The 21972-nt window shown below is 47.7% G+C and overlaps 1 protein-coding gene and 1 non-coding gene across 2 annotated transcripts; both read left to right on the plus strand.

Moving 5' to 3' along the window:
* The first annotated feature begins 2009 nt into the window (after nt 1-2009).
* On the plus strand, nt 2010-2118 carry LOC115032623. The gene has a single exon (XR_003838261.1). It is a non-coding gene; the product is annotated as a U6 spliceosomal RNA (small nuclear RNA).
* Nucleotides 2119-4157: 2039 nt separating this feature from the next.
* On the plus strand, nt 4158-17634 carry Lyrm9 (LYR motif containing 9). Its single transcript, XM_021176961.2, has 4 exons — nt 4158-4237; nt 14160-14300; nt 16325-16417; nt 17368-17634. The coding sequence occupies exons 2-4, from the start codon at nt 14175-14177 to the stop codon at nt 17383-17385; spliced, it is 237 nt and encodes a 78-aa protein (XP_021032620.1). The 5' UTR covers nt 4158-4237; nt 14160-14174; the 3' UTR covers nt 17386-17634.
* Nucleotides 17635-21972: the final 4338 nt, after the last annotated feature.

Raw genomic sequence — 21972 nt, forward strand, 5'->3', positions numbered from 1 at the left:
TGCCCTCAAACTCAGACATCTGCCTGCCTTTGCCTCCTGAGTGCTGAGAATCTGTGACCATCTTAAGATTCTGCATATGGGCTGGTGAGATGGCTCAGTGGTTAAGATAGCTGACTGCTCTTCCAAAGGTCCTGAGTTCAAATCCCAGCAACCACATGGTGGCTCACAACCATCTGTAACGAAATCTGATGCTCTCTTCTGGAGTGTCTGAAGACAGCTACAATGTACTTACATGTAATAAATAAATAAATAAATAAATAAATATTCTGCATAAGCCACCAGTAGAAACAGACATTTTGAACCTGGTCATTTAAAAGTAGAGCTTGCATTAAACAGGATCAAAAGACAAAAAAAAATTTTTAAAAGAAAGAAAGAAAAGAAACACATTCATAGGCGCACCCACTCCTTTTTAAGATGGGTCCGCATGTGCCTGCCTGCGGCAAGCGTCTGCCTGCAGTAAGCGTTTGCCCTCCTCTCTTTCTCTCCCCTGTGTCCCCCCTCCTCTTCTCCCACCTCTTTCCTACCTCTTCCTCCTTCTCCTCTTTCTCTTTTTCCTCCCTCCCCTTCCTCTTCCTCCTCTTCTTCAGTAGTTGTTATAGGTTCATGGTTCATGCTGTGTAGTCCAGGCTTGTCTCAAACGCAGGATTCTGTTCCAGCGCCCCCTAGCGCTGGCATTACACTCATGAATCACCATGCCTGGCTACACTTAACTCTTTTTCCTTGGGGGGGGGGGGGGGAGGGAATCCATTCCAAAGGTAATTTACACAAAAATTGTGGCTATTGATATAAATGTTATTTACAGTCTTAAGTCAGACGGAAAAGCAGAGACCAAAGCCTAGAGGTGGTACGTACTGATTTCCTGTGTGGCTTCACATGCAGCCACTGTCAATAAATAACTACAGAACACACCAGAAGGGTAGAATGACCAGAAGGGTAAAATGTGCCGGCCCGGTGGGTTAGCGTCACTGTGCTGCAGAAAGCAACACAAGACCAAAGTCCTGGAACACCAGACTCCATCCTGTAGCTCGCGTGCCCTACTCTTGGTTTGCCTTTTCCCTCATACTCCTTTTTATAAAAACCTCGAGTCCCTGTTCATCCCCTTCTCCCACCCAGCAATTACAGAAGAAAAGACACTAGATGCCTGAGATCTCACATAACCTTTTACACCCGATATTTTCACTGTCTTACTAACAACCCTCTCTAGGAGTCAGCGAGGGCTATGTTTTGCAACACCCCAGGGTGGCAAAGATCTGTATGCGGGATTTTTCCCCCCCATTTTTGCCTTGGTGATCTCTTTTGGCACATCCACCTGTCACTTTGTGCCCCTCTCCCTGTGTTCTGGCAGAATTTGAGTCATGCAAATTGCAAACTGGTAAATAGCAACTTTGCATATTTTGAATAGGAGGGAACATCAAGGTAGAACGCATCCTGTATGCTCAGAGAAATGGGAGCCAGGGAGGACTGAGAGCCAGGGCAGGTCCAAGGGCCTAAGTATATTCTTCAAAGTATTTTATCATGCTCACTATAGCCATTGTATATTTATGAATTAATTTGAATTATTTACATGGTCAACATTTGAGACAATAACCCGAAATAATCAAAGCATGCAAATGCATTGTTTCTCTTTGAAATGTGGAAATGGGGCTAGGGAGCTGGCTCAGTGGGTGGAACAGGCACTCCCGGTCAAGCCTGCCAGCCTGAGTTCATTTTCCTGGACACACACACACACACACACACACACACCACAGCACATACACATAATAATAAGCACATACATGTAATTTTAAAAATCTGGAGGTTGAAGTAAACTGAAAGCATCAGATCAGAATGTCTTGCCTCTTTCTCTACAGAGTAGTTCCAAAGCTGCCACTACATGTCATTACAGGTCAGGCTTCATGACACGTGTTCAGAACATGGCCATGTGGTTCTGAGGGGAGCCGATAAATTCCGCAGGGAGGAGGGATCTCCTGCACGGCCAACCCTTGAGTGATAAATTTCTTAAGCAAAAGGTCTTTAAAATTCCACTGACCTGTGCTCGCTTCGGCAGCACACATACTAAGATTATCACAGCCCCTGTGCAAGGATGACACGCAAGTTCGTGAAGTGTTCCATATTTAATAAAAAAAAAATTCCACTGACCTGTAAATATCATGCAGCCCGACACCAGGGCGCCCAGCTGCCGATCTCAGTGTGGAAGAAAATGACAGAATGAGAATGGGTTTTCATTAGGTTACAGACTTGGTGCTATTTCAGTGAATGCTTGGACTGGTAAGAATTTTTTAGTTTTACTACTGAAATGAAAATAAATCTGAAGTTTCTGTCAAGTTAAAAAGAATCACTATTTCCTTATTCTTTTTTTGTTTTTTTTTCCTTCCTTTCTTCTTTCTTTTTTGTTTTTTGTTTTTTTTTGGGGGGGGTTGTTTTTTTTTTTCTTTTACAAGACAAAACAGCCCTGCTTCTCTGTGTAACAGCCCTGGGTGTCCTGGAACTCTGATTTGTAGAGCAGACTGGCCTCGAACTCACAGAGCTCCACCTGCCTCTGCCTCTGGAGTGTTTGAATTAAAGGTGTGCATCTCCTCGCCTGGCTTGGATTATTCTTAAATCCAAGTTCTCACTGTGACTCGGTAAAAGAAAGGGAGCTGCTATCCACATCTGTCCCTCAAGTTAAAAAATAAAAAATTTTCTTTTCTGTTCTTTCTCTTTTGTGCTGCCTAGCTGTCGACAAAGAGTTTTCGAGAAAGATAAATGTTGCATCTCTGTAAAGACAGAAGTAACACAAGAGGCAGGAAGGTGGAGCCTTTCCGAGGTAGAGCTAACAGCTTGCTTCTTGAATATTTTATGACCTAGGTATTAGAATGAGGCTTCTGAAGCAGGAACACTGAGATCTAGGAACAAAAGAGGGGGACTGAGAGAACAGACTGAAATTTCTTAAAAATATGAAAGGATCTTAATGTTGTATGAGAGAGTGGATTGGTGTCCCAGCAGGTTGCTCTTAGTAAGGGCTCTAAAAGCGTAATGATTTATTGATTGGATCTGCACTAATGACATGCCGTGATTATGCATGGGTAAATAAAAAGGCTGATTTATGAGGGTGCATTCGGATCTTTCAGATATAGTTGGTCCAAGTCTACATTTTGAAAATAAATGAAGGTAATTATTTGGGTTTTCCAGGGGAAGAATCCTCCCACACAGATTTGAAGACAGGGTAGATAGAGTGTTAGCTGAAGAGGACGAAGGGGGTGCTTTGTATGTGTGTGTATGGGGGGGTGGCATTCTAGAGGGTTGAAGATGAATCAGAGAAAGAAAGAAGTTCTGTTAAGAAATAGCCCCTGCTTTCTAAGAGGAAGAAAAATAGATTTCCGAGTGCTGCTAAACAGCGATGTTTACTTTTAAAAATGAAAAAAAGGCATTATAAGAAATTGTCTTGTTAAACCAGCTACATGAGGAGGAAATCAGGCTTTTCATTATAGGTAGATTTTTTTAAAGCCCCTGAGAAGAAAGATGAAGAGAAGCAATGTTATCCACCGGCGCCCTTGCTGCCTTTCAGACAGCGGCCCAGAGAAGCTAGAAGCCTCATTGAACAGGGCGTTTGTCTCATGAAAAAGACCTATCTTTGTTTCTTTCAGGATATAAAACTTGTGTTTAAATCAATTCAGAGAAGCATTGTGACTTTAAACACGCGCGAGTGGGGAGAACCCATTTAATGAAACAGCATTATTTCATTTTCAAAAAATGATCCCGGCAGTAGCTGCAAGTTAAGATTCTTCATTCTCTCCCTCGATTATAATTATAGCAGAGTTGAAAGGAAGCGTGCCTATTACTGTCATATGTATTCTTCTGACAGGTGTTGTGGGACTGTAATTTGATCAAGTGACTCAAAATGAAGACTCCCTTCCAAACATAATTCCTGTCATCAACATAACAACAGGAAGGACACGTCCTTCAAGAAGACTTTTCACAGATCTTGAGCACCCCTAATATTCTATCCATTCGTGGGAATATGAAGAAGAGCTTGCCATCAGAGGTTGTAAGGAAGACAAGGAAAAGCCGGCCATGGGTCCAGCCAACTGGGCGGGGTCGGATCAGGAAGCCCGCACCCAGTAGGACCCCGAGTCCCGCGGATGGCCGGCAGAGGGCGCTAGGGTACCAGGCGGGGGCGGGGCTGCGCTTGCTTCCGCCGCGCAGGCGCAATCGTGTCGCTCGCGGTGTCTCCAGTTGGCGTCCGCCGGGAAGGCGGGTGAGCCGCGCTGCGCGGGCCCTTGGGCGGGGACTCGGGGGGCGGCGGGGGCGGACTGGGGATTACCGAGGCTGCCTGCAGGGCCGGGATCTGTGGAAGCCCTGGGGGCGATCTGCGGGCGCTCCAGGCTTTCCCCGAGAGCCAGCGACACCTGTCGCAGCCATAGTTGCTGCGCCGCGGAGGAGCGTGGGAGGCCGGGATGCGGTGTCGGAGGACACGGGGAGCCAGGTCTCCGCCATGTGCTGCTGGCATCAGCACTCGGCTGGAGCAGCCTCCGTTCTATGGTTTTTAAAGAGGAGACGTGCTACTTTTACTCGGTCTGCAGGAACACCCTGTTACCAGGAGTATCTGGAATAATTTTGGTCTTTGCAATATGTAATCCTATCTGGCCTTGAACTCGTAATCCCCCTGCCCCAACTTCCCAGTAGTACTGTGATTCCCGGCCAGTGCTAAAGTGCACACGTTTAGAATGTGCGCAGATGTGCATCTACGGCCACTGTTGATTTTAGAACATTTACCTTGAAAGAAAACCATCTACATTTGCTGGCAAAACCCCTCTCCGGTCTCGTCCTTTCTCTTTGCGCTAGGCAACCACTTAGCTGATTTCCATAGATTTTGTTAGTTCTGAACGTCTCACAGAAATGGAATCAATCATATGTAGCCCGGGTTATTGGTTTCCTGCGTCTTTTATGCCGCATTCAAAGCACGCACGTGGTAGCATATGTAGGTGCTTCATTCTCTTTATTACAGAATAATTTTCCAAGGTCTGCCTGGATCAGATTTTATCTCCCCATGTGCCCAGTGATGGCCCTTGGGACTCATTTGAAGTCCTTACTCTTACATACCTGTCTTCTGGGTATAAGGTGGGGGTGGGCCAAAGAAAGGGAAGGATAAAGTGTATATCCTTGGGTGGCACGTGGGATTTGGCCAGGAAGAAAGAGACTAAGAGCTAGGAACAGCTCCGTGGTAAAAAGGTTGCCAGGCGTCCTCAAGCCCCAGGATTCATTTCCAGCATCCCCACCTCCCACAGGGATGGACCAAAAGCTGGTTCTGAAGGGTGTGCCGGTGGGAATGTAGGGAGGCTGGGCTGACCTTGGCTGTGTGGGAGAGGGACGAGGGGAGGCAGGATTGCTGGAAGAACATAAATATGCCAGATGGAGCCCTCGGATGGGCGGGGGCAGGGAGCTAACCATTCCTATTTTCAACTTTCTCCATCATGAAGATTAATTGCGTATTTAAAAAAAAATGGCTGGTGGAGGCTTAATTTAACTTTTATCAATACTCAATTGGGCATAATTTCGGGTTATTTTCTGCAGTTCCATTATCTTTTTAAATGTATGACTCTTTTTCCAATTATTTTTAGGTGACCCGTGTTAGGACATAGGTTAGTGATAAGGACAGTGAGCTTACCTGTGATTGGGTCTTTTCGTCTTAGCACCTGTGCCAACATTGTCACCTGGCACTCAGGAAGTTCCCATTATGCCCCCCCCCCCCGACCCCACCAATAGGTCTTGTTCTTTCAGCTTTATAAACTGGTTTTGTTTCAGTTTTTTTTTTTTTTAAAGATTTATTTATTATGTGTAAGTACACTGTAGTTGTCTTCAGACACACCAGAAGAGGGCATCCAGTCTTGTTACAGATGGTTGTGAGCCACCATGTGGTTGCTGGGATTTGAACTCAGGACCTCTGGAAGAGCAGTCAGCGCTCTTAACTGCTGACCCATCTCTCCAGCCCCTTGTTTAAGTTTTGAGACAGGATCTTGGATAGCCCAGGCTGACCTCGAGCTTATTATGTAGCCTAGACTGGACCTTGAACCCAGGCTTCCTGCTTCTACCTCCTGAGTGCTATTACGGGGATATGCCACCAGGCCCATTCAGTTCTGTATGTGAGTGTAATGAGTGTGTGTGTGGTCACAAGTGGAGGTCAGAGGACAACTTTTGGGAATTGGTTCTCTCCTGCCACCTTGTGGGATCCAAGTGTTTGAACTCAGATTGTAAGGCCGGTTTCTAAGGCATCCTATCTCTCTTAAGATTTTTTTTTAAAGCATTCCTTTGTGTGTGTGTGTGTGTGTAATTGACATTAGCCTGATTTTCTTTTCCATCTGTGTTTGAGAGGGTGCTACAGTGCCCTTGTATTTCTGAAAGGAGCAGAGACTTGTGGCTAAGTTTTGAATGAACAGTCTAGTTTAGTAAGCATATCATGACTGAGTCTGGTCTTGCATAGGCCCAGGAGAGTTCTTTGTGGATGGAATCCCTACTTGTGCATTTTGTTTTAGTTCTGGGGACTTAATTCAGGGACTCACATGTGTTCTGGAGGTGCTTTTAACACTGGCTTACTTCCCTGTCCCAGCCTTAGCATTCTTAGGTATACCCATTTAGCAGATGTCAGGGAATAAGTAAGTCAGCAAGTAAGATTGTGAGCTTTAGAATCAAATAGACCTATGGTTAGTTCCCTGCCTGACTATGCACAGCTATGTGGCCACTGACAAATCACAGCTTCTCTGAGCCTTGGTTTCCTTATCTATAAAATGGGGCTAACGATACCTTCTCTAGTATTGTGTTTAAAGCTGTCATAATGAACTAATCAGCCTCTTTGTGAAAAGTTGATCAGATATGAATGACATCAGCTTTGCAGAAGATTCTGGATAAACAAGGTGTTGGTCTTCTTAGTGGTCCTGTACACTCAGATGCCAGGGAAGATGTTGTGTGGATGAGCAATGCTGAGGACAGTTCTCTCTGTCCTGGGGTGTGATTGTCTCTGCACTTTCATTACATAGAGATGACTTGAATAACACTCAGGCACCCCAGAGATTGTACAGCCGGCTGGGGCTCTTATTAGACAGTACAAGATGGGTACGCGGACTTAATAATAGTCCATGCAGAAAGGTACTTTGAAATGGATGCCAGGGTCAGCAGGGTCTGAACAGAGAATGCAGTCTGAGCTGCATTCCTTGAATTCTCGGGTCACGGGAGTTGACAGGGTCATTGTTCATGGAACTGGTCCGAACACACTCAGTCTGCTGTTTCTCACACTCTTGGTGTGCTTGAGAGTCGGGGGAGGAAACTCAGGGATGAGGGAGAGTGGGGAGGATGCGAAGCACTGAGTAGGGCAGGGTGGGGTGGGGTGGGGTGGGGAAGATGGTAATGTCTTCACTCCTGTGCTGGAAAGGGGATGATGGCAGAGGGACTGAGGGAGTCGGCTTTGTGTGATGGACTTGCTGGTGATCAGGACAGAGCTCAGATGCTTCACATTTCTTTTTTTTTTAAAATATTTATTTATTTATTTATTATATGTAATTACACTGTAGCTGTCTTCAGACACTCCAGAAAGGGAGTCAGATCTTGTTACGGATGGTTGTGAGCCACCATGTGGTTGCTGGGATTTGAACTCCGGACCTTCGGAAGAGCAGTCGGGTGCTCTTACCCACTGAGCCATCTCACTAGCCCCGCTTCACATTTCTTGTGCTTCTTAGTTTGTCCCCCACCCCCTCAGTTTTTCGAGACAGGGTTTCTCTGTGTAGCCCTGGCTGTTCTGGAACTTGCTCTGTAGACCAGGCTGGTCTTGAACTCAGAAATCTGCCTTCCTCTGCCTCCTGAGTGCTGGGATTAAAGGCATGTACAACCACCACCCAGCACATATCTCCTCTTAATACTTGTACCTGCATCATATAAGAATAAGAGCAAACACCACATAGCCACAATATCGTCGTGATTCCCAACACCATTAGAAGGTTCAGACCATCTGGACAGTGTCAGCTGGTGTGTAGCTATGGAAAGGTTTTGGTTGAGGGGTTGATAAAGCACTATAACACCCTCCCTCAGAAAATGGCTGCCGGGCCTTCCTTGCACACAAGTGGTTGCCCTTCCCTTAGTCCAGCTGAGAGCCTGATCAGGCTAGAGTGAGACGGGGTGACATGGCCTTTCTGAGGTCACCACAGTTCCTGCTGTGCGTTTGAGCCACTTCCTGTCTACCGGCTCTGCCTGTGCCTGTGTCAGTCTTATACTTAGCCAGCATCAGGAAATGTAGGTCTGGCGATGTGGAGAGATTTAATCAGTCCTGGGGGCAGGCAGGAGTGGTACGTGGCCTCAGTTCCCGCTACTGTCTCTCCTGTCTGGAGGATGTTAGATGTTTACAAGTGACTGTTATGGGGCTAGAATGAACAGGCGGAGCCTTTCCTACACAAGAGTTCTCTTGAAGCCCTTTGAACTGGGACCATGACTCTTTCCTCTTTCCTGGCAACTTTCTGTCTTAGGGTTAGAGTCAGGGCATTTTTGGCTTTGTAGGGTTTGGACTTGCCAGCTCACAGAATTACAGGACAAATTCCTTGTCACACACACAACAGACACACACATTTATCCTCTCCATACACACACTCATATACCCCACATGTACACACATATACACCCATGCATATACTCACATACCCCACACTGACAGACACACACACTCTACACATACACACATACCTCACACCGACACACACACTGAGGCCCCTGACTAATATATCTGTCCCATGTCAAGCCTTCTGTCACCTGTCACAGGCTAGAGACCATCCCTAGACACAGCTGCCACAGACTGTCCCACTCAGCTAGAGGGGTAGGTGATGCAGACACAGGACTCCCTGGGCCATGGAAAGGGACCTGGGTGTTCTGTAGGCCGTCACCTTTCCCGCTCAGTGCCACGGGCACCGTTTCTGCCAGTCCCTCATTTTGATTGCAACTCTATTCGCTTGGTACATTTCTGTGCCCATTCCTTAAAAACAACATACCCAAAATGGTTTTAAACATAACATTTTGAGAAAAGTTGCCAGGGTGACAAGTGGGGGAGGATTCGGAGGTGACAAGGACAAGGGGGATTAGGAGGAGACTGGGTGCCCTGAAATTTGTTGTTTCAGGTCCACTTAGGCTGTTGTGTGGAGAGCAGGTAGGGAAATGGATAGAAGGTGGAGAGGCCAGTTCTAGACTGTGGCAGGTGAGGCAGGAAGAGTCTGCGCTGGAAGGAGCTGTAAATCTAAGAGGCACAGAGAGGTAGATTTTGAGAGGAGTTCAAGTGGCTTAGGGTTAGAAGGAGGAGGACTGGTTGGGCTTTGAGGGATGATCTGAGCATCTGTGCCTGGAAGAGCTTTCATAGGGCACGGCTGGGGTTGGAGTCCGAGGTCAAGTCCGAAGGGCAGAATAAGAGAGCAAGCATTTTCCAGGGTCGGGGCTTCCACTGTAGTCTTGGTGATGGTTCGTGGCCCCTAAATAATAGTAAACCCACACTTTAAATTAAATTAAAGCAGTTTTTAGTTCAGCTCCTCTCAGTGGACCCACACATGTATTCTCTGCTGGTTATTACTAAGAATGACTAAGTAATATAATTGAGCTGAAAATAATCTTCCGCCCATACTTGCTGGGTTGGTTACTAAGTATTGCCTGGGTTTTAAAGCAGTGAAGCAAACTTGTGCTCTTTCCAAATGTTAAGTTTGAGGGCCGCAGATGGTAACCATCTGTTCCGGACTAGCATTTTACAATATTTGATTAGCACTTTATATAGTCTGGGGAAGCCTGCCAGGGGAGCTGCCTGTCGAGTTGGGACTGTAGTGTGTCCTCTGTGGTTGTCCTTGAGGGTCCTGCCCATCACAGCTTTTTTTTTTTAATTTTTTATTTTTTAGATTTATTTTATTTTATGTATATGAGTATACTGTAGCTGTACAGATGGTTGTGAGCCTTCATGTGGTTGTTGGGAATTGAATTTAGGACTCCTGTTCACTCTGGTCCCGCTCACTCTGATTGACCCCACTTGCTCCAGTCACCCCCATCACAGCTTATGAGGTCACCCTCTGTGGGCTAGGCTAAAGCAGAGCCAGTCACTCTGCTGAAATCAGGGGGTTGAAGAGCCCTGTCCTGTTTAGACTTCCTTACAGCTGCAACCATTGAAATGGGTCATAGAAGTGGTTTGGTTTTGGTTTGGTCTTTGAGACATATAGCCCAGGCTGTCCTTAAACTCATTACCTACATAGCCAAGGGTGACCCTGTGATCTTGCTGCCTCCACCTCCTTAGTGCTGGGATATCAGGCCTGCACCGGCATGCTTTCTGTTTGCAGTGTTAGAGATTGTACCCAGAACTTCCTAAACGCTAGGCAGGCGTTTTACCAACTTAAACACACCCCAGCCCCTGAAAGTAGAAGTGGGGCATCGAGCTCTATCAGAGTCTTTCGGGTTGAAGATGACAGAATCGCCGTTCCAAGCGGCTTTGCAGGTAATCGGAGTAATTTGTCAGGGTATTAGTTCTGGGGCCTGGCCTTCCTATGGATTTAACATTTTAAGACTTTGTTCTAGCAAGTTCCAGCTCTGCCTTCTGCTTGGAACCAAGAGGAGGCAAGATGGAATCCCTTATAGAATTACTGAGTCTAGTTGGGAAGGGAGTCTTCCAGTACCAGCTGCTCATCTGCGAGCCAATCCCTGAACAGATAGGAATCCTGGGCCCTGGTTGGTCAGGCATTGTTGGGCCCCTGTGCACCGGAGTTTTGCAAAGCTGTCATTTGCTAGGAGGGAGAACAGATGATGGGAGCGGACAATTGCTGGTCAACTCCAGTGTTAGAGAAAGAGCCGGAAGAACCATGAGAGCTGAGGAGACGAGCGTGTATTGTTCCGAAAAGATATCCTTGAAATAGAATGTTGGTGCCTCTGACCCCAGCCTATCATGGTTCCCATGTTAGTGCAGGGATGTCAGGCAGTTCTAGTGGGTGGTTCTCCTGGCAGCGTTCTCCGCAGCCTTTGCAACTTTAAAACTAACACCAGTCACTCGGTCCCTTCTCTGAGCTTTTTCATCTGGCAGGAGCCTGTCCCTCCTAGACAGGAAGCCTGCAGTGCAGAGATAACAGGATCGACGGCTGGTTCAGTTCATCCAGTGTGAAGCTTGCTGGGGGCCAGGCCCAGTGCTGAGGCTTGGGCCCAGCTCAGCTACGAGAGCCTCCCGCATGACATCAAAGTGATTCACTCCCACGGAGAGTGGGGTGCAGGCAGTGAGAAAGGGCTTCCACTGAGGGGCTGGGAAGGGAGCCACCGCCATGCGGAGCTGTAGAGAACTGACATTCTTGCTAGTTGGAGATTCTGGGGCACATTCCTGGGGCTGACATGGGTGTATCCAGGATAGCGGGTCAGAGCTCACTTGGTATCAAGTGTGGAATAGAATGGACTGACATTGGGTGCCAGGCAGGGTCCTTTGGAGCAGTGGGCACACAGGTAAGATCAGGGCTGGAGGCACCTAATGGAAGGGTAACAGATCTTTGTATTTTAGAGCCCACCATTTAGAAACACCTGTACTCTCTTCAAAAGACAAAGCTGGGCCAATAACATGGCTCTGTCAGGGGAAGGGAGGTCCCTGCCTCTAAGCCTAATGACACCAGTTCAAAACTCAAGCCTACCTCATGGAAAGAGAGCACTGACTCCTGCAAGCTGTCCTCTAACCTTCACACGTGTGCTGTGACACACACGCTCTTGAGTGTAAACACACACACACACACACACAAGTTCATCTTAGTTCGTACAGTAGGACCTGAGTTCAGTTCCCAGAATCCTCCTCGGGTAGCTGATCAGGAACTCCAGCTCCAGGCAATCCCATGCTGCTGGCCTCTTTGGGCACCAGTACTCACATGTGCATACCCTCCACAGACATTCATACTATAATTAGAAAAGATAAGCCTTTAAAAATCACAATAGAAACATGTTTTGAAGTATCCTGTGGTACTCCATAATTCTTATGATTTATGTAATAGCTGAAAAACAGATTCACATTTTAAAAATATGGAAGCTGGGGGGGCAGGGGGTGGGGAGTGGTGCATGCCTTTAACTCAGCACTTAGGAAACAGACTGAGGCAGATCTCTGAGTTCGAGGCCCGCCTAATCTACCAAGTAAGTTCCAGGACAGCCAGGCCTACAAAGAATCCCTGTCTTGAAAAGCCAAAATAAATGGATGGATAGATAGACAGACAGACGGACATAGACACAGAAGATGGAAAAATGGATTCCTTAGATACAGAAGGAAGCATGGCAGACCGACCATTCCATTGACACAAACCTTGGGAACATGTGAAGGAGCCTGGGTTGGGGAAGCCAGTGAGCAGCTGCTGGAGCTGGGAAGTGAGGAAGGAGCTGGAGGGAGGCAGAGGTAATTGTGGTTGGATAAGCTTGTTCTTCATTGTGGCGGTGGTGGTTCCTGCAGAGGCGGACATGTGAAAATTGCCAAGTGTCTCTGTGAATTTTTGTATGTTAATAGCATCTTTCCCCTCTAATATTTAAAAAGATTTTAAATTATGTTTTATGTTATGGGCATGACTGTTTACTTTCATGTGTGTGTGTGTGCATGCCTGTGTATGTGCATAAACATATGTGTACATAAACTCCTGTGTGCAGGAATGCGTATGTGTGAGTGTGTGTGTGTGAATGCTCACATGTGCGTGCATGAATGTGTGTGCACCATGTGTATGTTTGGTGTCTCTGGAGGCCAGAAGAGGTATTGGATCCTGGGTGTAACAGAAGAATCAGACAGTTGTGAGCAGCCACGTGGGTGCTAGGAACTGAACCCAAGTTCTCAGGAAGAACAGCAAGTGCTCTTAACTGTAGAACCATCTCTTTCGGCTCCAAACAAACAAACAAACAAACATGAATTTTGAGGCAGTGTCTCGCTATATCGTCTGGCTGGTCTGGAATTCATGGAAGGCTTCAATTCAGGTCCCCTTTCTTTTGTTTCTGGATGCTGGAGCCAGAATGCCAAGGTTTAAATCTCAGGCCTTTTGTCAGCTGTGTGAGCTTAGGCAAGATACCTTACCTTTCTGTGCTTAGTTTTCATATGTTTGCAACAATTTTTATGTTAAATAAATATTGTGCTCATTGTAACTAATGACTCAGTAACATGAAGTCACGTACCTAGTCCCAGCTTCTCTTTGGTCACTCCATCTATAGCTTCTTCGTGGGATCCACACTGTGCATTCTGACCTGCTAAGCATCTCATTAACATGCAGCTATCTGTCTAGGGCCCAAGATTGTATTTCCTTTTTTTAATAAAAGATTTAATTATTTTATGTGTATGAGTACACTGTAGCTGTGCAGATGGTTGTGAGCCTTCATGTGGTTGCTGGGAATTGAATTCAGAACCTGTGCTTGCTCCAGCTCACTCTGGTCAGCCATGCTTGGCCCCGCTTGCTCCGGCCCAAAGATTTATTATTATATGTAAGTACACTGTAGCTGTCTTCAGACACACCAGAAGAGGTATGTCAGATCGTATGTCAGATCTCATTGTGGATGGTTGTGAGCCACCATGTGGTTGCTGGGATTTGAACTCAGGACCTTTGGAAGAGTAGTCAGTGCTCTTAAGAACTGAGCTGTCGGCCAGCCTGGTCTATAAAGTGAGTTCCAGGACAGCCAGGGCTATACAGAGAAACCCTGTCTCGAAAAAAAACAAAAACAAAAAACAAACAAACAAACAAACAAACAAAAGAACTGAACTGTCTCTGCAGCCCAAGATTTTATTTCATACCAGTGTTAGTGCTTTGGGAACAACACTTTGACTAGCCAGGTTTAGACCTTCAGGCTTCCCATCCTCTTGCCTGATGCCCTCACTAGCATGTAGGTAGCCTTGACGGCTCTGTGACTGCCACCTGGGGTTTTCTGTTCATTTTCCCCATTTCACCTGCCACCTGAAGCTAAGCTTTTGCAAGACTCTGGGCTGAGGTGACACATCTCCTTCTACACTTGCATTAGGTCCTCATGGGCCTGCTGTATGCTAAGGCTAGCCCCAGCTCAGGGTGTAGGCTTCTGGAGTTGGGCCACAAGGGGGACCAAGCCTCTGTGCAGATGGCTCACAGAGGGCTGGGACTGGAGACCGGTGCCACCGTGGAACTGGCCTGATGGCTAAGAACGTGATGTTCTGTGTTTTTCAGGGCTGAGGCTCGCACATGGCCCCTCTGCCAGGGGCAGAGCTGATCCAGACGCCATTGCAGCTGTACCGTTACTTGTTGCGTTGTTGCCGGCAGCTGCCAACCAAGGGCATCCAGGAGTACTACAAGCATGCTGTCAGGCAGGTGGGAACAGGTCTGGGGGAGGTGTGCGCTGGGGGGCCAGAGCCACAGGTGCCAGGGAGTGGGCCTAGGAGTCTCATAAGAAGCACTGCAAACACAGGCAGCTAGCCTCTGGCTTCTGTCAGTGGCACAGCGGCTATATCCGTTGGCATCTCAGCACTGTGCTGGGACCTGAATGAGATAGCTCCAAGGCTATCAAAACAGACTGGGTAGAGGCAGGAGAGAGGAATCAGTTGATAAAGTGCTTGCCATACAAGCACGAGAACCAGAGTTCAACATCCAGAAAGACTGGGGTGGTGGCCTGCACCCAGCATTGGGGAGGCAGAGACAAGAGGATTGGGTACCCCTGGTCCCAGAAAGAGGACTTGTCTTAAATAAATAAATAAATAAATAAATAAATAAATAAATAAATAAGGATTGGGTACTCCTGGTCCCAGAAAGAGGACCTGTCTAGATAGATAGATAGATAGATAGATAGATAGATAGATAGATAGATAGATAGATAGATAGATAAAATCAGAACAAAGTTTTATGGGCCACCAGGAAGAGCAAGCAGCAGCTCTCAATTAGCAGCGACTACAGTGATGTCACAAGTGGAAGACTTGACCCAGATCCTCAGCCAGAGAGGAAGGCAGCAGTGGGAATTAGGACACTGGCTGCGGATTAGGGAGCGGTTGCATTGATGCTGATTTGTCTGAGTTTGATTGCTGGGGTTACATCAGAGGGTCCCTTTGTCAGGAAACACACAGTGAGGGTTTTAGGGGACAAGGCGTAGTGCCTGTCACTTACTTTAGAAGATTCTGAAGAGAGAATGACACAACCAGCAAGGTAAAGGGTCCCGTGCACCCTGGACTACCTTCCTATAAGAAATCACTTCTGGGGCTGGGGAGACGGCTCAGAGGTTGAGAGCACTGCAGCTCTTCCAGAGGATTCCGGTTCTGTTGTTTAGCCACCTGTGTACTGCATGCATATGGTCACAGACATAGACACAGGCAAAACACCATGCAACAAACAAAATAATAAAAATTTAACGGTGGGACTGCAGAGATGGCTTAGAAGTTAAGAGCACCGTCTGCTCTTCCAGAGGTCCTGAGTTCAATTCCCCGTGGTGCCTCATAACCAACGATAATGAGATCTGGTGCCTTCTTCTGGCCTACAGGCATACATGCAGGCAGAATGCTGGATACATAATCAATCTTTTTAAAAAAGGAAATGATTTCCAAATAAAGAACTAAAAATTAAATTTCATACAGATACATTGTGATGATACACATCTTTAATCCCAGCACTCAAGGGGCAGAGGTAGGTGGATCTCTCTGAGTTCAAGGCCAGCCAGGTCTACAGAGTGAGTTCAAGGCCAGCCAGGGCTACAGAGTGAGATCCTGTCTCACAGAGTAAAAGAGAAATAGTGGTAGCAATAGGAGGCTGATGGAAACAGGGGGCGGTGGTTAGCTTTGGGGCAGTGAGGGGAGACTTCCTGGACAGGCACCGAGTGGGCTCCTGGGATGAGTAGGAGAGTGAATGTGGGCTTGGGAGCACAGTCAAGGGAGGGAGGGCTCCATTCTTTTGGAAGAACCCTGAGGTTCACACAAGTAAATTCAGGTCTTAGGTCACTGGTCAGAAGCCACCCCGGATTTCCCAGGGTCCTTTGTCCCTGTGCCTTCTTTCCCTTCCCCATTGCTTCCCCAGCATCAGCACCTGGTGACCATCGAGGCCAATCCCTCCCCAGCACGCTTGGATTGAGTTAGATTCCTGTGCTGAGCAAATCAACCCCAGAGATTGTGGCTCCCCTTGGCCCTGCCAAATAACCTAGCTGCCCAGTGGCTGGGTCTCCTTTTCATCCTCCCTGTGGGCTGCACAGACAGTTCTGCTGCCAAGTAAACTAGGGCTCAAAAGCTGTGGTCTAAGAGCAGGGTAGGTGGGATGAGCACACCTCAGCAGAGCTAGTGCCTCATGGTCTCTTGGGACTGGGCTCTCTGAAGTTCTGGATTTCACATGACCATATCCTTTTATGCTGAAACCTACAGAGTTTCCAAGTTCACTCAGATGAAGACAACTCCGAGAGAATCCAGCAGATTATTAAAAGAGCCATTGAAGATGCCGACTGGATCATGAACAAAGTAAGTGCTTGGTTGGCTCTGGCACTGGAATAGGAATGCTGTAACCTCCTCGGCCATCAGGGGGCGCTCGCGCATCACAGTAGAAAACGGAGGCGCCTGCACTCCTCCTAGGTAGGAAGATAATCTCTTATGGTTGCTCCTCCCAGTCCCCCAAGGCGGGAACTAGAGCCGACCTTAAAGGAAGCCAGCTAACTGGTTTGGTTCCCATGGCTCCCTCAGCTGCCCTATTCACCCCAGGACCACCTGCCTGGCGGTGGTACCACCCACAGTAGGCTGGGCCCTTCTATATCAACCATTTATTAAGAAAATGCCTCACAGACACCTATAGGCCAATCCCGTAGAAGCTGAGGGTGCCTCTTCCCAGGTGACTCGAGTTTGTGTGAAGTTGACCAAGACTAGGCTGCTGTCTAGGACCAACACCTAGACTGTAGATGGGATAAAGGCACCAGGAATGTGCAGAACTGGAGTGTACCCCCAGATCCTTGTCGTCCTAGCTCAGACGCTCCAGATGTGGGGTTTAAAATCCACTTTGTAAAAACCAGATTCTGATAGGGCATTGACCTCAGTGGTCAACTGCTTGCCTAGAGCAGAAGCCCCTGGGGCTTATCCCTGACAGAAAAATCAAAACAAAGACAGGAAAGCCTCAATGATTGGCTGGGGACCCTGGGCGTCTGAGGGTCTCCTCTGCCTGGGACTTTTCTCCCACAAACAAGATTCAGAATAAGGCTGAGCCCTGGTGAGTTCCATGCTCAGTCCCAGTGCCCTCGGCCTCCCAGCCTTCTAATTAAAGAAGGAGGGCCTAGGCACCAACTCGATGTGAAGGTGAAGGGCCTTCCGATGGAGTCTCACCACCTCCCAGAAACCCCTGCAGGCGTGGAGAGGCCCGTGTGACACAACAGAGCCCTCCCCCATGGCTTCCCTCACCCGTTTCTCATCTCTCTGTCTTGCAGTATAGGAAACAAAACTGAGTGTCTGGAGCTTACGGTGAGTGCTTAGCTGCCCTGGAGTCACTTGGAACTGAGAAGCCTTCTGCTCTTGGAACAGCATCAGTTCTGGAATATTCTTTGACCTTGTTGGCTGAAAGCAAGAAATCGTAACTGACATTTGGTGAGGTGGTTCTCGTCATTGCAGCCATGTCTCCAGCATCTTTTATGTCTGCTTTTCCAGACAGAAACGATATGCAATTTGGGGAGAATTTGGAGTTCTTTTGCTTCTTCTCTGTGTTTCTCATTTTTGCTTATCTGTTCTTTTACTTTGCCCTGAAGGCAGTTAATTTATTCTGGAGGTCCCGTCACCGATCTCCCAGCCCCATAAGAGATGTCCCCTCAGATGACCACCTGTATAGAAAGAAACGAACGGGCTTGAGAACCAGGCAGCTGTGGATCTGAATCCCAGCCGGCCTATACGCCATCTGTCAGGTATCCGTGTGAGCCTGGGTGAGGCGGCAGTCATGTGCCTCACACCAACTCCCTGCACAGGGACCTTGCTGCACAGGGACCTTGCTAGGAAGCCGCTGTGCTCCTCGTCCTGTTCAGTGACTCAGCTGTGAGTGTGTCTTGTCCCCTCTCAGAGTCCACAAACCCTCTTATCTGTGCCATGCTGTGTCCATCAGTCTGTTAAGCAGCGGCTCCCTCCCAATATGCTCCAGGCAGAAACCCTGACCCTTGAAGTGGGAAAACATCTACCACACTAGACCAGCAATAAGGTGCAAGTAGGCAGGGTAGGCACCAGCCAGGTCCAGGCTTCCGTGCTCCACAGTGTGTCCTCACTGGAGAGAAGGAGATCGGGTCCAGGGGGAAGTGGCCCAGGTGGGCAAAGTAGCCAGAAGATGCAGAGAGGCCACACTGGGGGTTGAATGTTCGTGGGGCACTCGGGTGAGCTAGTGCCTGTCTGTGCCCTTGCAGTTCTGCGGGATGATGTGACCTCTGTCTAAGCAGAAGGGGCGGACAGTCCTGAAGCACGTGTGTCCACTTGTGAAAGCTCACAGTTTTCTTACTCCTCTTTTGATTTATTTCAGACAGGATCTCAGTGTATACACTGGCAGGCCTTGAACTTTTGAACTTTCAGCAGTCTTTCTGTCTCTGCCTCCCAAGCACTTAGATACAGGTGTGCCACAACACATTGCTACTGCTGCTGCTGCTGCTGCTACTGCTGCTGCTACTGATAAATGCTCAAGTCAGGACAATTTGCAGGAGGCAGCTCACTTCTTCCTCTACATGGGTCCCAGAGATTGAACTCGAGCTATCAGGCTTGGTGGCAAATGCCTCTATCTGTTGAGTCATCTGTTGGCTCTTATTATTTCTTCTTTTAAAAAAGAAGATTTTTATTTTATTTGTGTGTACCACGTGTGTGCAGGTGCCCTCAGAGGCCTGGGGACATTGGGCTCCCTGGAACTGAAGTTATAGGCAGTATGAGCTGTCTGATGAAAGTGCTAGGAACCAAACCTGAGTCTTCTGCAAGCAGTTAGCGCTCACACTCACGCTCACGCTCATGCTAAGCCATCTCTCTAGCCCTCTATTGTTTCTCCCTGACTGCTGTTCTCTGAATAGGATTGTTCCCTCGACATGTGTGTCAAACAACGCTAAGGACTTGGGTAAGTCAGACACCCACTTGCCTGGAAGGATCATTCCTCAGAGATGAGCAGAGCCACAGGTTTGGGCTCCAAGATGACTGCCAGGCAAAGGGCAAGAGCAAAGCCGCAGTCCCTCCATCCCCACTGCTGCTGTCCAGTCCATCTGAGCCCAGGGACTAATCCTCACCTGGTGGTGGTCGTGGCAATTGAGTAGCCATGTGTGCCACCATGCCTGGCCTTAGGCAGAGTTGTTCATTAGAATGGGGCTGAAGAGAAAGGACTAACACTGATTTGAGGACCAGGGGCTGCCACTCACAGGGAGTGTGAGAGGGGTGTGGGGTCCCGTTGTTATGAGGGTGGTTTCAGAGAACACAATACAGATCAGTGGCCAGGTTATCCCTATGACATAGGACATCGACCTGTATCTGGTGGGGTCTCCCTATTGATAAAATAAGGGTGGAAGACAGGCTTATTTCATTTGTTGAAAGTGAAAGAGAGGGCTGAAGAGCAGTTAAGAGCACTGACTGCTCTTCCAGAGGTCCTGAGTTTAATTCCCAGCAACCACATGGTGGCTCACAACCATCTATAATGGGATTTGGTGCCCTCTTCTGGTATCTGAAGAGAGCAATAGTGTACTCATATTTATAAAATAAATAAGGCTGGAGCAAGCAGGGCCAGAAAATATATAAATAAAAAGAAAAAGGAAAAGATAAAGAAAAAGGGTACTTTAAAAAAAAAAAAAAGAAAGAAAGTGGGGGAGAAAAAACTGAATCTCCATGAATGTGTCCTTAATATTTGATCCCTCTCCAAGATGTCTTCTCCAGTCATGTGTGTGTGTGTGTCCACATGTATGTGTGTGAGTGTCCACACACACATGTGCCAGTACCTGGGTATACCTGTGTGTGCACAGGGAGAGCAGGGTCTGATGCTGGGTTGTCCCTCTGTTGCTCAGTACGTGGCATTCTGAGGCAGGGTCTCTCCCCACAGGTCACTGATTGATGAGACTGCCAGCCTGCAGATTCTGGGGATCTAACTCATGCTCTCTCCTGCCACACACACACACTACCCGGGCCTCAGGTGTGTGCCAGTGAGCCCAGCTTTTCTGTGGGCATTGGGGGTCTGAATGCAGATCTTACTCATTGCGCTGAGCTGTTTTCACAGGCCTTTCCTTCTTGTTCTTAAGGACATGGTGGCAGGTGGAAGTCTGACTTCAGAGCTGCTTTGCAGTTGCTGGCCCTACTTTATGGGATGGGGACAAGAACGGTGGCACGGGCTCTGTCTGCAGTGGGTGAACCATGGGGCGGCATCAGTTTGATATGGAAATGACAGTGTGGAGAAGACACCCTCCCCAAGCATGTTAAGTTAGCATAGGACCGAAGTCAGTGGAATAGCGGCCAGTGATGTCTCCCAAGTGCCAGAAGCCAGGCACAGATGGAGCAGTATCCAGTGCCAGCCTCCATAGGTGCCTCATCTCACAGGCTGAGCCATTCTGCTCCTTGAATATGATCGGCTACGGGTCCTGGCTATTAACCTAAGTGTAACAGGTAGAATCCAGGCGTACGCACACCCCTCTTTGTTCTGTTAATAAGAAACCTAATTCTCTCTGGTTTTGTTCCAGTATTGGCCAAGGAATTTAGTGAGAGTGGGGTGTAGGGGAGCCAGCTAGTGCATCTCCTGTGTTTTTGAGGGCTTTAGTTAAGGATTGTAATGTGACCTCATTGTAAACAAAGCTACCCTATCAACCAAGAGAGGTAATTGGCTCCTGCAAGACTTAGCTCCTAGGGGCTGGCAAGATGGTCCCAACAGGTGTGGGCACTGCCATGCAAACCTGACGACTGGAGTTTGATCTCCTGATTCTGTGTTAAGGAGCAAAGAGAACACCAATGCCTCTCACCTCCACATGAGACACGTGGCATACACACACCTGCATTCACACATCATGCACACACACAGTGATAACCATAAAAACAACAGTAATCTAAAGCATACATTATTTTGGGGCTGGAGCCATAGCTCAGTAGCTAAGAGCACCTACGGCTCTGGCATTGGTCAGAGTTAGAACCACATCTGGTAGCTTACAACTGACTGTAACTCCAGCTCCAGAGGGATCCAATACATCTGATCCTGCAGGCACCTCCAATCAGGTGCACACACCCACATGCATACAAATAGTTTAGAAAATTATCATAAAATAAAGGAATTATATAGCATGCTTATACCAGTATGTACCAACGCTCCTAATTTTATAAATGACTAGCCCAGGTACTATGTTCCCTGCAAAGTAGTCTCCTACAATGTAGAAGAAATGTAAGAATTAGAAATGTAATTAAGACTTAGACAATTTTTAGTTTTGGAGGAACTCAACAAGAGATGCTGCCCTGGGAGCTGGAGAGATGGCTCAGAGGTCAAGCGCACTGGCTGCTCTTTCAGAGGTCCTGAGTTCAATTCCCAGCAACCACATGGTGGCTCACAACCAACTATAATGAGATCTGGCGCCCTTTGGCCTGCAAGCATACATGCAGGCAGAATGCTGTATACATAATAAATAAAATCTTTAAAAAGAGGTGGGGGAGGTAGCCCTAGGAAGGACACTCAGCAAGAGCCTGGACAGGGTATTTGTTTGTTTGTTTATTTATTTGTTTGTTTATTATCTGTTTGTTTATTTTTACCGAGTGTTTGTTTTATGCACCAAAGTGCTCAGGCCATCCGGCTTGGTGGCAAGTGCCTTTACCCACTCAGTCATCTCGCTGGCCCAAGCTTTGTAATCTCCCATATCATCAAGTTGCCTGACTTAGCAGCCATCCAGTTGATGTCCCTTGAAGTGAGTTACTGCCACCTATTTAGGGACTTACTTGTACCCGAGGGTGCAGTAAGATTAGATTAGATCTTAGCCGGGCGTGGTGGCGCACGCCTTTAATCCCAGCACTCGGGAGGCAGAGGCAGGCGGATTTCTGAGTTCGAGGCCAGCCTGGTCTACAAAGTG

The sequence above is a fragment of the Mus caroli genome, chromosome 11 (genome assembly GCF_900094665.2).
Source record: "Mus caroli chromosome 11, CAROLI_EIJ_v1.1, whole genome shotgun sequence".
Lineage (NCBI taxonomy): Eukaryota > Metazoa > Chordata > Mammalia > Rodentia > Muridae > Mus > Mus caroli.